General features: G+C 38.9%; 1 protein-coding gene across 1 annotated transcript; it reads left to right on the plus strand.

The window, feature by feature from the left end:
• The first annotated feature begins 15276 nt into the window (after window positions 1-15276).
• On the plus strand, window positions 15277-16287 carry LOC141471584 (leukotriene B4 receptor 1-like). The gene has a single exon (XM_074158173.1). The coding sequence runs from the start codon at window positions 15277-15279 to the stop codon at window positions 16285-16287; it is 1011 nt and encodes a 336-aa protein (XP_074014274.1).
• The last annotated feature ends 307 nt before the right edge of the window (window positions 16288-16594 follow it).

Here is a 16594-nt window from a genome sequence, read left to right on the forward strand (position 1 = left end):
AAACTTGTTGCCATCTTCCTGTTATCAGAAGGAGGATCTTCTGCTGATAAGGCGTTTCTGCCGTAGGCCTCTCAGAGCACAGGCTTTTTGGTCTTGATGTGAACACTGCTTTTGTCAGCGTTTTAACAGTTCAATTGCTCTTATTTGTGTCCTTGATTTGTGTCATTTTTGTAACCCTTGCCGTATTGATTCTACTCATGATACACACAAACAGACATTTCCATATTCAATTCAAACCAATCTTACTATTTTTCTTCCAAAGCTCTGTGCTGTTCTGGCAGCTGAGCGTATCTTCACACTTCACTAAAAACCCCTCTGTCTTGTTCCTCAGGGAAAGCCTGCTAAGCACCTAATTTCTATTCCTCCTGCTCTGCAAGACCAGGCTCTTTAGATAATGGTCTTTCAGCTGATGAATACAGTAGTGTGTGTTAGTTATTTCTTTTGTTGTCTCCTTTTGGGAGATCAGGACCATTCACATGCAAAAATCAAAGTAAATTAAGCTCTTTGCCTTTGCAAGGTTGTTTAAATATGCACAGCAAATTTCTGTTTTCACATTGAATGCCTAGGCCTATTGTCACTTGTACCAACAAACAGGAGGAACTACGACACTCTTCAGAGTCTCTTAGCATTGCTTTACAGTTGGTGATGCTCTGCTATTAATTGAGTTAGTGTAACTATTTCTAAGTGCTGTTTTGGTAGAAGGGCAATCCAGCTCTTTCTCCAAAAAGAACGACTTGACAGCAGGGTTTTTGTAGCTTAACAGCAATTCTGGAGTATGACCATGTGTAGCCACAGGACAGAATTCTACTACTCATCATCCAAGGTGAATTCAAGAAATAACAGAACCCACTACAAGTCTGAACTGCCGGTAAAATGCCAGCAAGCTTATTATTATACAAAGTACATGCTCTATACTGCTTCCTTCATATGTTTTGTATCCAAAGCTGTCTACAAATGAAAAAGGAAGTTGTTACAGTTGAAACTGTTGTACTGCACCTTTTTCACTACTATATGAGGTGAAAAAAATCATTATGCATACTGCAGAGGCCAGTTTGTTATCACTGTAGAGAATTTTTTAAATGTGCATAATCGGTCTTCTAAGAAAATATTCTTCTTTCAAAAAACCCCGCACTAGAAATAAACTATATTAAACGCCAGAAACTACAATATCTGTAACATTATCTTTGTTTATGACTCCTTGAGGGCTTGCACTGGCAACTTGACAAAAACCTTGAATTGGATATGACTTTTCACACTGGTTATTTAAAAGCAACAATCCTTTCCAGAAATCTAATATTTGCTTAAACATCTTATATTTGATTGAACAGAATTCTCTGTTTGCTTCTGATCCTTGCCATTTAAGTACTGTTTGTATTGGCTCAAATATCCCCAAACATCACTGTGCTGAGCTAGACAGACTAGTAGAAAAACAGCAAGTTTCAAAGGATGATGTGAAGACAACCAAAGTGTTGGCACGGATCTACACTGTAGGCAGAAGCCCATGTCAGCACTTTCCCCATCGTCAGTGTGTTTCATTCAGGAATTTACCAAGTTCAGGATACGTTAACACAGTCATCGCCGGTCATGTCTTTCAGAAATGTGCTATCTTAACTACCACTTCACAAGATTTTACCAGCCATTCTAATTTTTGGATTTGAATTTGCGCCAATAGAAATTGTCCTTCAGACCCAGAATCCAACCCTAATGAAAATGAGAATGAGAATATGGACACTTGCAGAAGCCTCTTAGACAAGAAAGAAGGTTAAAGATTTAATAAGATGCTTATTATATTTGGGTCAATTTGCAGTGATTTGCTGTAATCATCTTCCTTGTTACTGAGTCTATAGACAGCATCTGCTGCCCATCTCATTTTTTCCTGCAGACATCAGTATGACATCTCTTCTTGAATTCCCCAAAATTGTCTTTGGAAAGTATTATAATACAGATCTGTGGTATTTCTTTCCTTCCAACCCCCAAACATCACAGACCAGCCCATAACTTATTTAAGTTATGTTCATATGCACAATTTTGAACTCGCACCCAAGGCCAGGAAGGAACTTGTGGGTGGTCAGACCTACCCAGAAACCTCCATAAGCCTATGCATTGATCAAAACTAACATGTACACAGGTATAAGGAAGTTGGGAAGACTAGAGTGATGCTTTTTGGTTTAGTTTTCCACAAGTAGTGCCGTTCCATAAAGTTCACATTCAGAAAAACACATTCGGTTTCATTAAGCTTCATTAGAGAATACAGATTTTTTTTAAAGAAGCTGGGATTTTTTTTTCCCCCTAATAATTCTTCGGTCTGTACCACAAAGATTTCCAGCGCTCCTTGACACAACAGATTTACCCCTCTAAGTTTTTCTGCACTAGTAGGAATCCTACTAGTGGGCATTGTTTAAACATGACTTTATTTTGAAAAAGCAGCACTAAAATAAAATCACACGACACCAATATGATTTTTCTTCACTCTCTGTAGATCCAGATAATTGTTTGGGTTTTTTTTTTTAACAAGCATCAGCCCTTAAAACTCAACTCAGGAGGCAAAAAGCAAGTTTAATCCCTTCCTTCTGAAGAATGCTTTGAGGCCCGGCTGAAGCCAGTCATACCTATACAATGTATTCTGGGTTTAGCACAGTTGTGACTGACCTGTAATAATACGTACGTGTTTCAGCTGACCTGAAAGGTGGACAGTCATAAACATGTATTTATCTTAAGAGCTGAGTGTGCATTTGAAGGAGGCTTTTTTTTTTTTTTTTTTAAATAGCAACACTGGGTTATGTAATAGTATTTCTTCAGATTCCATAAATATACCATACATTTTATAGCCCAGTTTTGTTAAATTAGCCAGAGGAGAGTTCCACTTCTGTACTGCCTAAGGAGGGTATTGATTTCTTAACTTTAGCAAAGACATTTTTTAAATCCAGTGTTGGACAGGTTAGCAGACTTTTTAGAAAATCACTGCACTTGTTAAACAACACTTTTTAAACTCAAGCTGTACTTGTGCGTAAGCGCAGTTGCACGGTCCCAGAATACAATGAACCAGGGCTGCAAAGATACTTCCCCTTCCTTTCCCTTCTCTCTGTTTCCTCAGCACCTCACAATCGGTCTGTATTGTTCCTCATGCTCCTGCTCACTGGCACTAAGTAACACTTAGTGTAGTAACACTGGCACTGAGAGTAAGCGAGACTTGAAATCAGTTCCTCCGTCTCTTTCAAGCTGAATTTGCTTACAGTGCAGAACAGGGCCAGAAAGAAGGGAAGAGGGCTATTGGATAGTGGGAATACAGAAATGCAGGCTTACATGAATATCAACCTAGAACATCAGAGCCTAGCCCTTCCCCAAGGTAGGATATCCACAATTAATAGATCCTATCACTGTCATCTCTCCTATCTTCAAACCTTTAATCTGTATAATAGGGATCGTATTACCCTTTTGGCTCACGTTTTGCTAAACCAAATCAATTCATCCTTGTAAACCATACACATTATAGAGCTTCATAGTAAATTGTGAGGATCTAATGACTAACAAGCTGAATTGAGAATTCTTGGTCAGTCAAAGAGAATTTTGTTAGAATCTGGGAGTGATAAATTCTTAGCAAGAGCGCTGGGACTTAAGGTACTGGGATTTTTACTCAAGATTTACTCATAGTTGGTGTTTTGGGATTGGATAACTGAAGAATTTTGAAATTGAAGCTAAGCAAAATATGGAATTAAGAAACAAAAGGTGGCACAGTAAGATGGAAAAGGGAGATACAGTTTTGCGTAGGATTAGTATATGAGGATAAGAGTTGAAAATATAATCTATATTGTGATGAAAACTGAGTAGGTTGAACCCTCAGGGACAGCTTATGTCTTGCACAAGTTCCCATAAATTACAACAACTTCCCAGCACGTTGCGTGAGTGGTAGAACCTGACATTTTTTGCTGTGCAGAGAAACTGTTTGTACCCTCTGAGGTAGATAGCTGACAGGGTGGGTTTGATCTGCAGGCAAGATACTTTTCAGGTGAAGAGATGATTTGGAGAAAGAGCAGAATTCAACATGCTGTTATTGTAAGGCTAACGTGTGGTACAAGACTGTAAAGTGGCTAGGGCACAGTGACGTATTTGTCAAAGAAAGCAAAAAAAATCTTTTGTCACGTGGCATGAGTCAAACAGCAGCATTTCAGGATTCTAGCCCACATATAATGAAAAGGCAAGGAGACCACTATTCATCTGTTTAATAAGCTATTTCATCCAGTGTCACACCTCGTTTAGTATCCCAGTTGGGCAGGCTGTCAGGGGAGCTGCTGAGAAATGCAGGGCTTAGGAAATTTGCTATCTCAAGGTTACTTCTGAAAAGACACGACACTGCTGCTGCCAGGCCCACCCGATTACTGACAAAAGTGAATCGATTTCTGGAAACACAAGTGTGTCCAGAAGAACTGAAACTGCTGTCAGTCACTTAGTAATTTATTGAGGGGGATGTTGGTCTTTATCTAGTCTCATTAAGGCTTCAGTCACTCATTTTCAGTGCTAAATTGTTCAAACACTGAAGGACGGAAAAACATCTGACTGATCATATTTATTGAGAGACTTCCCTTTGGCCTGTAAGAAACTATTTGAGAGTTCCTCTTTAGTGGGTACATTAAAAAATGAGCTGATGAGAGTTTAAGGGATACGTAAAGATTTTTTTTTATTCTTTATGGCTCTGTGGATCTGAAATGTGTATCCAGTTCCCACTAAGAGATGCACTGATAAGGCAGTCATCTTAGATGTGGAGAGGTAATGTACATAGACCACCCACTAATTTTCTGTCTTTTAAATCCAGATTAAAACATTGAAAACTAGATATGAGTAGAAAAAATGACTACAGTTAAGAACCAAATAAGAAAGACCCAAATTTTACCAAGGTTTCTTAATTAACATAAAAACCAAAGAAGATTAACTATATTAATTGTTCGGATCTGAGTTTCGACTGTCAATACATATAAAAATAAATGCCTGAAATGCTGTTTGGCTGATACTGATTTCCAAAGATGCTTACTATCCCATCCCTTGGGCATGTTCAGTTAAGAAGTATTGCTTGATGATTCCTGTAAGGACATAGTTCTCTTCTAGACTGAGGGACACAGGCGGTTGGGAATGATTAATCACGGGAAAATGGTTTAATCAGCAGCATCATAAGTAGCATTGTGTCAGGTGGTGTCAAACATGTCAGCGCAAAAATATAATTATAGGAAAATTAAGGTCGGAAGAGACTTTTGAAGGTTATTATTCTAATACTTCTGTTCAAATCATAGCTAGGATCAAACTTAGGTCGGGACAGTTATTCTGGTCATTCTATTGGGCAAATAATATGAGGAGAATATAAAATAACATTTCTAATAAAATTCCGCCATTTCATTTAACCCCTTTCTGGGATTAACACTGAGTAAAGGGCATTTTGAACAGGGGGGGCAGTGAACTAACCTGTCATGTTTTAAACTGCAAAATTATATTTTGGAGACATTTGTGGACATGTTAGAAAGGGGAAGCTTGCCAAAGCCTGTCTGGACATAGTACTTGGAGAAAATTGATTTAGTAGAACAATATTATTTATTTTTTTTTGTAAACTAATATGCTAAAAACAGCCTGAGATGCTTTAAATATTGCTGCCCTGCTACATTGCCAATATGTTACTAGAATAACACTCCTAAGAGTTTCTTCATGGTATGATGAAGGTAATTTGGCTATCAGTGTTTGGCAGCTGGAAGTGAAGCTGCTCCGATTGCAAGCTGAAGAAGTGTAGGAAATGGGTACTGCTATCATGTGACATAAAACCAAATTTTCTACTGAAAGCAAGAATTATATGAGCTTTCACATGGCAGATAAATTGGTCTTATGATTTCCTGTTAAAGGATATACCATTATGAGGCAATTTCAACTTTTTTACTTGTACCTCATCCTAACATAACTCATGAAAACAGTTTTGCTGTGTTTATGGCCTGCAAAGATGCCTTGATTAGCTGGAGAAAATAATTCTCTCAAAGCTTCTATCTTACTCTATTTTATTGGCTGTTTCCTCATTTTGGCAAGCTGCTAGACAGTACTGATTTTTTTTTTCTGTTCTGCTTACAGAAGATAACATAGAAAGGCTAACAATTTTCAAAATTTAAGTTCTGTTTAAATTCTGGTTTTATATGCTTTAGAGTAGTCTTCTTAATACGCATGTAACCTTGTATAGAAGATAGTATTACATGATGATACACAATAACCCAGCAAACCTCCTAAACTATAAATTCAGCCTAACATTGTTCAAAACCTTAATCAGAGAACTAGAACTTGGATAAAGTTTGTGACTAGATCTGTGATTTGTCATGGGGACGGGAACCTGCTAATAATTTGACCGGCTGATACTCAGCAGCAGCATCTAGCAAGACTCCTGCCATAATTTCCCTACTATGTAGTCTGTTTTTCACTCAGTAACAGACCTCAAAATGTGCTAAAAGCCAGCACTCCGTGTCAGGATATATTGCACATAGTAAACATTTTGCTGTGCCAACCTGAAGTACTTCCAGCTAATACAGAGGGGAGCCAAGGCAGCAGAGCTGTAGCAATAGCTTCAGTAATATTGGGGTCAGATACCACACAACTTGGTTAATACACAGCAACTCAAAATACAGGAAAACAGCGATCATGAAAAAAGGAGTCACACATTTCCTGTGTGGGGAAAGAACACATATTAAAAAGATACCATTCAATACCATTGAGGGCTCGATGCTTCCCACACAGATAGGCATAACAAGACACGAATCTACAAAGAAAAAATAACACACACAATTGAAACTGCCTTTAATAAAATACCAAATAATGGCATATTTAAATGATACTTGAGTTTTAATGGTTTAAGCACCAGCAACACACAGCAAACAGGCATATAAAGTTCTACCAGACAGAGGACAACCTATAGTTTAAGGATTACGAGGTAATTTCATCATGTGAGGATTTCTATGATTGTGGAGCATCTGGAGGATCATGAAGGAAGATTGACACAGTGACCTTTGGAACAAAGTCTTCTAAATGCTGGAGCACAGACTGGCATTAAGGAAAAAAATTAGCTAATTATTATTTTTGTGGTTTGAATGTAAACTAAATAATCCCCAATTTTTAAAAAAATGACATTTTTGACAGTACCTTAAGCATAGACAGCTAAGCTGTCCTCCTTTTTACACCATAGCAGGGTGAAACAAGCAGACACGAGATGAGGGATCTTAGACTTCCACGTTTGTTTCATTTTCCCTCTGCATCACACTGCAGTTTAATTGAACTCTTGAACTTTAGAAGTAGTCTGTTCCTCTGTCCCAAAGAGAATATAAAAGAATTGAATGAAGGGAAAAAGGCAACAGGGATGCTGAAAAATGTGGAATGGTTTCTGTATAGGGATTGATCATAGAATCATAGAATGGTTAGAGTTGGAAGGGACCTTAAAGATCGTCTAGTTCCAACCCCTCTGCCATGGGCAGGGACACCTCCCACCAGACCAGGTTGCTCAAAGCCCCGTCCAGCCTGGCCTTGAACCCCTCCAGGGATGGGGCAGCCACAGCTTCTCTGGGCAACCTGGGCCAGGGTCTCACCACCCTCACAGCAAAGAATTTCCTCCTAATATCTAATCTAAATCTCCCCTCTTCCAATTTAAAACCATTACCCCTTGTCCTGTCACTACACTTCCTGACAAAGAGTCCCTCTCCAGCTCTCCCGTAGGCTCCCTTCAGATATTGGAAGGCTGCTATGAGGTCTCCCTGGAGCCTTCTCTTCTCCAGGCTGAACAACCCCAGCTCTCTCAGCCTGTCTTCACAGGAGAGGTGCTCCAGCCCTCTGATCATTTTCGTGGCCCTCCGCTGGACCTGGTCCAACAGGTCCGTGTCCTTCCTGTGTTGAGAACTCCGGAGCTGGACACAGTATTCCAGGTGGGGTCTCATAAGCGCAGAGTAGAGGGGTAGAATCACCTCCCGTGACCTGCTGGCCACACTTCTCTTGATGCAGCCCAGGATGCGGTTGGCTTTCTGGGCTGCCAGTGTGCACTGCCGGCTCATGTTGAGCTTCTCATGCACGAGCACCCCCAAGTCCTTCTCCTCAGGGCTGCTTTCCATCCATTCTCCGCCCAACCTGTGTTTGTGCCTGGGATTGCCATGTCCCCGGTGCAGGACCCTGCACTTGGTTTGGTTGAACTTCATGTGATTTGCACGAGCCCAGGTCCCTCTGGATGGCATCCCTTCCCTCCAGCGTGTCGACCACGCCACCAAGCTTGGTGTCATCGGCAAACTTGCTGAGGGTGCGCTCTATCCCACTGTCCATGTCTCTGACAAAGACGTTAACTAGCACTGGTCCCAGTACCGACCCCTGAGGAACACCACTTGTCACTGGCCGCCACGTGGACATTGAGCTGTTGACCACAACCCTTTGAGTGTGGCCATCCAGCCAGTTCCTTATCCACCAAGTGCTCCATCCATCGAACCCATGACTTTCCAATTTTGAGACCAGGATGTCATGCGGGACAGTGTCAAATGCAAGAACTCTTCAGTCTGGGAATAAGAAATGACTGGCAGGTGCAGGGTTTAATCAGATAAGGACTACGGAAAGGATGGATAGGGATCAACTGTTCACTGTTTCTTCCAACACGTGAACTGTGGGGAGCCAGCTGAAGCTAACGGGGAACCAGCAAACAAACAAAAGGAGGTGGTTCTTCACACAGCACGTAGCAAAACCTCAGTGCTGAAGGTTTATGTGAGTTGAAAGATAGACTTAGGAAGTCTACAGAGTAAATTTCCACCAAGCTTTATCAAACACGCAGAAACCATACCTGGCTCAGGAAACTCCTCAGCTGTAATTGGCTAAATGCCAGAGAATACATGGGGCAGGTGTAGTCACACATGGTTTGTTCTTATATTCTTCCTTAGGCACCTGCTTTTGGCTGCCAGCAGAGACGAGATACTGGGCTAAAAGGACTTTTTGGTCTGACTCAATATAAGAAATAAGAATCCCTAAACCCAGATCATGTTATTAGGCTCAAGAGTCAAATGTAAGGATAATATGAGATTGGATGGCTGTGGAGTCTATTAGCCTTACATTGTATTAACATCCATAAATAATTAGATTTTTAAATAAGAAAATGCTTCTAGCACTTTCTGACAGCGAAAATACTTGCTTCATTTAATGGAAAATCATTCACAGCCATTTCTAATATTAAATAACAATTCTACAGAAGCAATAGAACACATTACAGAATGATAGCAAATTACCTGTGCCTGAAGATTGCGTATCTTACATTTTTTCCATACAATATAGTATGTGTACATTTAGTAAATAGCTGTTAGCGTAGCTGTGTGTGGCATCTCAGAATCAATCCTGCCTACTTTTTATTTCAGATTAAGAATGCCTGGATAAGATAATTCTGAATAGCAGTATAGTACAACACACCAGCTTCTCTAGCTATGCAGAACAACTAAGTGACTGAGGGTGTAAGCATTCCTCTCCAAGTTTCTTTAGCTAACACACCTATGGTGGCTGCTACAGAGCAGGAAAAAAATCCTTGTATTCCTCATAAAATTAGTACAATCTTTCTGCTTTCAGCACAGTTAACCAGTCTCCTGATATAAGGCCACAAAACCAAGACTTCATGTCACACTAGTGTCCAAGCTAGTGGCTCAATGCTTGTGTATTAAAGGAATTAAATAAGACTCGGAAGCTGGTCAAATCTGCTGAGCAGGATTGTTTCACAACACAAGAGGTTGCAATTTGATCTGCTTTTCAGAGAGACTATAAAAACACGCTCCGCTGCAGGAGCAATTGTTAATATCATTGCCAAACTTCCCAAACTTTGTTAGTTCAGAGGCATAGGAAATTAAATCAGACTCCAAGCTACATTTGTTGCGGAGGGAGCTGCCCTTATTATATTAGTTACAGCAGATTATAACATTGGAAATGAACTTAGATCAACACAGAACTAAGAGACCTAGAAGTATAAGTATTTAGAAAATAATACAATCTGCAAGACAGAGAAGACACTGTGATTTTTATCTATAAAATTATCAATAAATTAGAAACTAATGACATCTAAGTCACAATCATCTAACCTTATGCAAAAGAATCAGTTCTATGGGCCTTGAACTCCATGCACCACGAGCAGAGAAAGGCTACACCTCCATCGCCTCCAGTCTTAGCCAAAAACACAATAGATGGTTCCCCAGTGCCGCCCTGTGTTGAAAATGTATAACTACACAGACAGATCCTTTTACGTAAGAGTATGCTATAGGAAATAGCGTATGCCTGATTTACGTGCAGAAAAACAGCTACCATTTGTGGCACATTTGTGTTTATTTAATCAGAGATCCTTCACTAAGAGATGCACTCCTAAGGCTTTCTTTAAACTGCTGAATAGCAAAGCGAGACGTTGATCCTATAGTAATATAATATTTACATGCAATCCCTGAAAACCAAGTAGCAATGACAGTAGGTTTAGCTAAACGATAAAGAAAAATCAAAAAATCAAGTGACTTTTGGCAGCAAATCATCCAAGCAGTATTTGTTATCAGCAATCATGTTATCAGTAATGTATTACTCAAAAGGAAGAGTATGTAAACAATGTGTTTGGTTTACTCGGTAGCAATTGGGGCGCCATACATACATGTAGATAAGGATTTTGGCTAGCAACCGCTACAAATAGCGACTTAGTGACAGCTGATTTAGAACCAGCCAAAGTCTCACCTTAAATTGTGACAAATCTATACATTCACTGTTGGAAAGCTTGTACTATGTACTATTTAATTACTAATTAAAATTATATACATTCATAATAATGTTGAGGAAAGATATTTTTAAGTTTTCCCATAATCTCTGCATAATTGTTATTCATATTCCTGCTTATAGTCAGAATTATAAATATAGTTCTCCACTATCTTAATTAGCACCTCTACTCTCGTGAACCTGGTATGTCTGGTTGTACAAGAAAAGTATTTCATCATATACTTGAATAGTTTCACAACTGCTGGAAACGTGTTCTGATTGTCTCTGATCACTCTGTTCGGGTAAGAAAGCTACCCATATGTAAGCGTGTATTGATGCATGTACCGCAGGTGCCTTGTAAGCGCTGCTCCTAGCACCAGTTCTAAAGCAGTTTTCCCTGAGCATAACAAACAGGACATCATTTCTCTGGCAAGTGGTATAAAAACTATCATTATTTGCTACTGAGCTGGGTAAGGGATATAATTTTGTAATATTATTAGAAGACTGATTAACAACAATACACACAGCAAAGAATATTTCAAACTTTCTATTTATAGTGCAAGGTACACGTCTTTTATTATGTTCTGGAAGTGATCCCAGGGCGGCTCTTCACTAAGTTACTTTCCATGGTGATAAAGAAGCACTGAGAGTGTTCTTGTTTGTACTCGCTACCTCATGGGCTGCTGTCACAAACAGTATTTGCAAGACCTGAGAAATGTCTGGTACATGACTTTTCCTACACTGCACTTTCCTTTGCAGCAGTTGCAGAGCAGAGACATTATTAGCTGCTGCGCATCACTGTGAAATCCCATTTATACGAGAGACACTCCTGTAATCAAGGAGGCAACATTCAGATCAGCTATGAACCGATGAACATAATTCTCTGATCAAGGCAAAGCATGCCACTTCCACACTGTCATTGGTAGCACGTTGAACTGAGTTTGTTGTAAGACAGCTATACCAATCCTGCAAATACGGTTCTGTTTCAAGGCTGCAGAACTAAAGGGGTTAGACTGGTAACTTCCTCCCCTCAGCATTAGCAGGCAAACAAGGTTACTAACATCTGTTTCCAGTGCCTTGGCAGATACATGATACTTGGTGATCATTATTCTACAATCACTTAGTAGATAAGCACTCAGAGGATCCTTCTGAAGACAAAAATTAGAGAGGATTTTAAAATTCTTTTTTGGTACAGCTATTTATACAAGTTAAGCGATACGGATTTCCCATGCATCAGCTACTCTGTGAATTGTTACAGACATACTCTTACTGCACGGAGGGGTGGATGCACTTTGAGCAGAGGCTGTTAGCACAAAGACTATCTGCATCTTGTAGTGAAAATCTGATTCTCAGAATAAACATGTAAAAGCTGGAAATATCAATTATAATTTACATTTAGTGGTCCAAACACAGCTGCCTGAAAATGTTCGGTAGTAGTGTAAATTACAGACCAACCACCAGAGGGAATCTCACGCATACGTACAAAGGAAAATACATAATTTGAAGGATGAATGAAACATCCCCCTAATATTCAAGCCAAAGCAAATTCTATTCAAAAGTTTTCTTAGCATAGCACAGAATTCTTGAGCTTGGAAAGTTTTCAGAAGTTATTTGCCAATCTAAAGGTAACAGTCTTAACAGAAAGTTTCCCATGTTAATAACTGAACTGTTGCACTGCATACAATATCCATGCACACAAAAAACATGATAGATTTAGCCTTTTTTTTTTTTTTTCAGAGGAATGCAGCCTAATTTCACTACTGTTAATAGAATTAGACGAGACTTTATGAGGTCTGAAGTCCAACTGCATGTTGATACATTAAAAGTCCCACCCATGTTTGGCCACTGGAATGAGTAAGATACGGAGTTGTTCACCTGCTGTTGTGTTTAGCATGTTATTGAACATAGTACAATGCTTCCCTTTTTAATGGAAATATTTGTTACATTTCCCATAAAGTTTGTGTGCTGCTAGCGTAAATTTGACAGATAACAGTCAGACACTTTTAAAGAATATTAAAGACAGGTTACAAACAATCTGAAGTTTTCACAGTAATCCAACAGTCACGCAGAGCACTTCAGAAACATGCTCCCTAGCTAACGTTAGCTCTAATATCTCTGATATTAAGTCTAATAGTCTGTCTTCAGAGCCTTACTCAAAGAAGTCTTAGCATTTCAACACATCTGGGATCTTTTTTGAAACAGAAATCCAAGGCTGTTGCTGCAATTCAGAGATTCATTTGTTTTCTTGCGTAAATGAAAGATACAGCTAGAGGCCATCTGGCAAGCAAACTTCGACTGAAGTGAAGAAACATGTTTCTGAAAAATGTAAGGGCAGATGCTTCAGAAGTTCACCCAGATCCATTCACCACTGGATTAGAACGATACTAATACTGATACCAATCAGCAATTGTACAGACAACTGCTCTTTGCACCAAAAGTAAAGTTTTAAGGAGGAAAGTCTTACAGAGATGTCACCCGATGTGACAGGGACATGCAGGTTCTTTTGGTAGAATTCCTTGGTAGAATGAGGACTGGCCACAGGGCTGTAGTTACAATTAGAGCTTGATTATGACATAAAAATTTTAATTATCAGGATAGCTAATTGTTATCTACAATTTCTAGCAGCTAGCATAGCTTATTGTTATACAGAATTTTTAGCAATTATAGGTTTCAGTTAAGCAGAATTTCTTGTAATTAGTATAGCTTTCTTACTATCTAGAGTAGGCCTAGTTATCTATAGTCACCTCTGCCCTCTGCAGATCAGGTCAAATTCTTAATAATCAATGATATAAACATGATACAATAATCATAACCTAGATTCAGGTTTTTTTTTTAAGGTATTTCAGATACCTTAAAGAACCTACCTGCTCCTGTAGCATCATGTGACAAGAGGTACTGGGCGTCTCTCCTTGATTTTTTTTTTTCTGATAAATAAAAATTTGCAACTTAGTTCAATCTAGATATGCCACTGGCAATAAATAAAGCCCTCCCAAAGTTACTTCTGGAGAAATAATGATGTGTATAAAGGTGATTTCATTAGAAGAGGCATTGCCCAGCACTTTCTTTCATTGGTGGATTTTTACAAGTGGTTTTCAGAAATTCCCTTTAGAGTACAAACAACTGATTTGGGTTTTTCCCCTACCCAATCTGTGTTAAATGTAGTTAAAAATAAAAGGAACTAGAATCATTTATCTGATTAAATCCAAATTAAAATCTTTATTACACAAATAGTATTTTGATGATATAATACTTAACTTCAGTGGAGTTATTCTGGATTTGCTTTTGATCTCATTACACTCTTATGAGATCAAAACCAGCTAAGCTGATTTGGGAGTGGTGGTGTTGCAATCATTTTCCACAGTGAAAGGTACTTTTCAACTTAATATTGTGTACTACATTTGCCCTGTTTGTAAAATTCTACCTCAACATTTAGGGAAATAATCTGTATCACAGTGCTAAATTTAAGAGAGCGAGCTACGCATAACTCCTTTTTTTTTCTGTGCATCTTTTTTATGGAAAATACCCTTCCAGTTTCACTTCTGTGACTCGAACATTTCTGTCGGTGCTGCTGTTTTAGTTCCTCCTTTAACTTTTTAGAAATGGACTTTAAAAGATGATGTTTTAACATCAGGATAACAAAATAGTTTCATATTCTTTGGCCAGACACTGAAGAACTTAGGATTCACACAGGATTTGAATACTGCATTGACTACCAAGTTTCCTAGGAGGTAAAGTCATAGCCCATTGCTGGCACAGCAGAACAACAAATTTCTGTCTGACACGGGTCATTTCCTCCTGTAACCCTTTGTCCACACTATTCTGATGGTTATTGTTTGGCTAAAGGACTGCAATTTCCCAAAGCATTAGAAATACAACTCACACCCACTTTATTGTACCAGTACAGTCTCACTATAGGGCAAATGTTGATTGCCTTTATGACAGCATATTTCTAAAGCATGATTAACTTTTCTGCTGAATATAAAAAGGTGACATGAAGGCAGTAAGCACAATGCTTTGGTATGGAGTTTCATGTCAAACATATAATGCACATTTGTGATTTATCTGCCACTCTTTTTTGGTTTTTGAAAAAAAAAAGTTGAGTTATTCATACAAACCAGTGGAATAGGATAAGAGGGTTTGTTTCTCTTCATGGCTGTTGATTAGATCAGTACCTTTAACAAAGTAGCAAGCTTCTTTAAATCTTCTGGGACACTTTTGAAAGACCACCACCATGCTTTAAAATCTGCTGAACTAGGATGGATGTATAATTAAAAGCAAAGTCGGGTGCTACATTGTATTTTTATTTTCGCTTGGTATGCAAAAATGCACAGTCTTCCTAAACAACAGGAACTACCATATGTGGTCATATGTTTGTAAGAGTGAGCATAAGGATGTGAGCTCATATGCTGTATTAGTCTACAGAATACCAGTTAGAGAACTTCTTTCAAGTAGTTCACTAACACCTTCAGAATAAAAGCAGAGTGCAAAGCACCAAGGCTATTGGCAACCAAGAAGAACTGAAGAATTTCCAGAATGAGTCAAGCTGAGGAAAGCAGTATCCACTCAACGTGGAATATTGTGAGGTCAGTGGTCTGCGTAATACTGAGCTTGTCATTTATTATTGGGACCCCTGGAAATTGCATCGTCATCTGGACTGTTTGTGCAAAAATGAAGCAAGTATCTCCTTCGGTCCTGCTGATCCTGAACCTGGCTATTGCAGATGTCCTTGTACTGATTACTTTACCAATTTGGATTTACTCCTTTGCTGACTCATGGGTTTTTGGAGTTGTCTTCTGCAAAATACTGGTTTTCATTATTTACTGCAGCATGTATGCTAGCATATTTCTAATTACAGCACTGAGCCTGGAGCGGTTAATGGCTGTGTATTACCCTTTCACAATTCAAAGATACAAAACAAAAGAGAAGATTTGTTTAATCATGTTCCTCATTTGGTTCCTGTCTATTGCTTTCGGCATTTCTGTCATTCCATTTCAAGAGACAGAAGAAGCAAATGGTCGACTGCTATGCACATGTCGCAACTACTCTTCTAGTAAACAGAAAGTGTCATATCTTTTGCTGGAGACTCTTGCAGGTTTTGTAATCCCTTTTTTAATTATTTGCACTTGTTATATGTGTGTTGCAAGAAGAATAAGCAGAATGACTTACCAATCTAAGCAGCGATCGGAACGACTCATTGCCAGCATTGTGGTGGCATTCATTTTATGCTGGTTCCCTCATCATCTCTTTAACATCCTAGATATTATTTCAATTCAGATAGAGCTCTCTAATGAGGAAACATCTTTGGCACTGGGTGAAATTGTAGACAGAGGAGTGTACATCTCTGGAGCACTCGTATTCATCAGTAGCTGTATTAACCCTCTACTTTATGCTTTTGCTGCACGAAGATTTCAGAATCACCTGAGATTTGCTAAGATTTCAAAGCTGTTTGAACAGATGAGTCAGACTGTAACAGAGGAAGACAAGAAAAAAAGTTTGGTTGTAACCAAACGAGAAGATACTTTAGTAAGCACAGAAAATCTCTAACAAGGGACATAGACTTTGTGAATAATGTGATTCTGTGTCATTCCTTCAGTAGTCCTTTCTCCTCATGCTCTCCGTATTATTTACTAAGCAGACTGGGTAAAACTAGAGGCTGATCAAAGTTATTAGGGTTTATTTCGTGTGTTATAAAAGAATTGGCATTGGCAATCTAGTTCAGTTCCTAAGTTAGTACCCACGTATGAAATTAGCACTATTTTAATGGTGCAGAGAACCTCAGCAAGATGGCTAGAAGCCCAAAGTGTAAGGAATACAGCATTTTTACTTTCCATTAAAATTATTTGTGATTTCT

Source organism: Numenius arquata, chromosome 13 (assembly GCF_964106895.1).
Source record: "Numenius arquata chromosome 13, bNumArq3.hap1.1, whole genome shotgun sequence".
NCBI classification, from domain to species: Eukaryota; Metazoa; Chordata; class Aves; order Charadriiformes; family Scolopacidae; genus Numenius; species Numenius arquata.

What these genes read in the sequence shown, in the direction of transcription:
- LOC141471584 (XM_074158173.1), top strand. Translation starts at nt 15,277, where the DNA reads ATGAGTCAAGCTGAGGAAAGCAGTATCCACTCAACGTGGAATATTGTG.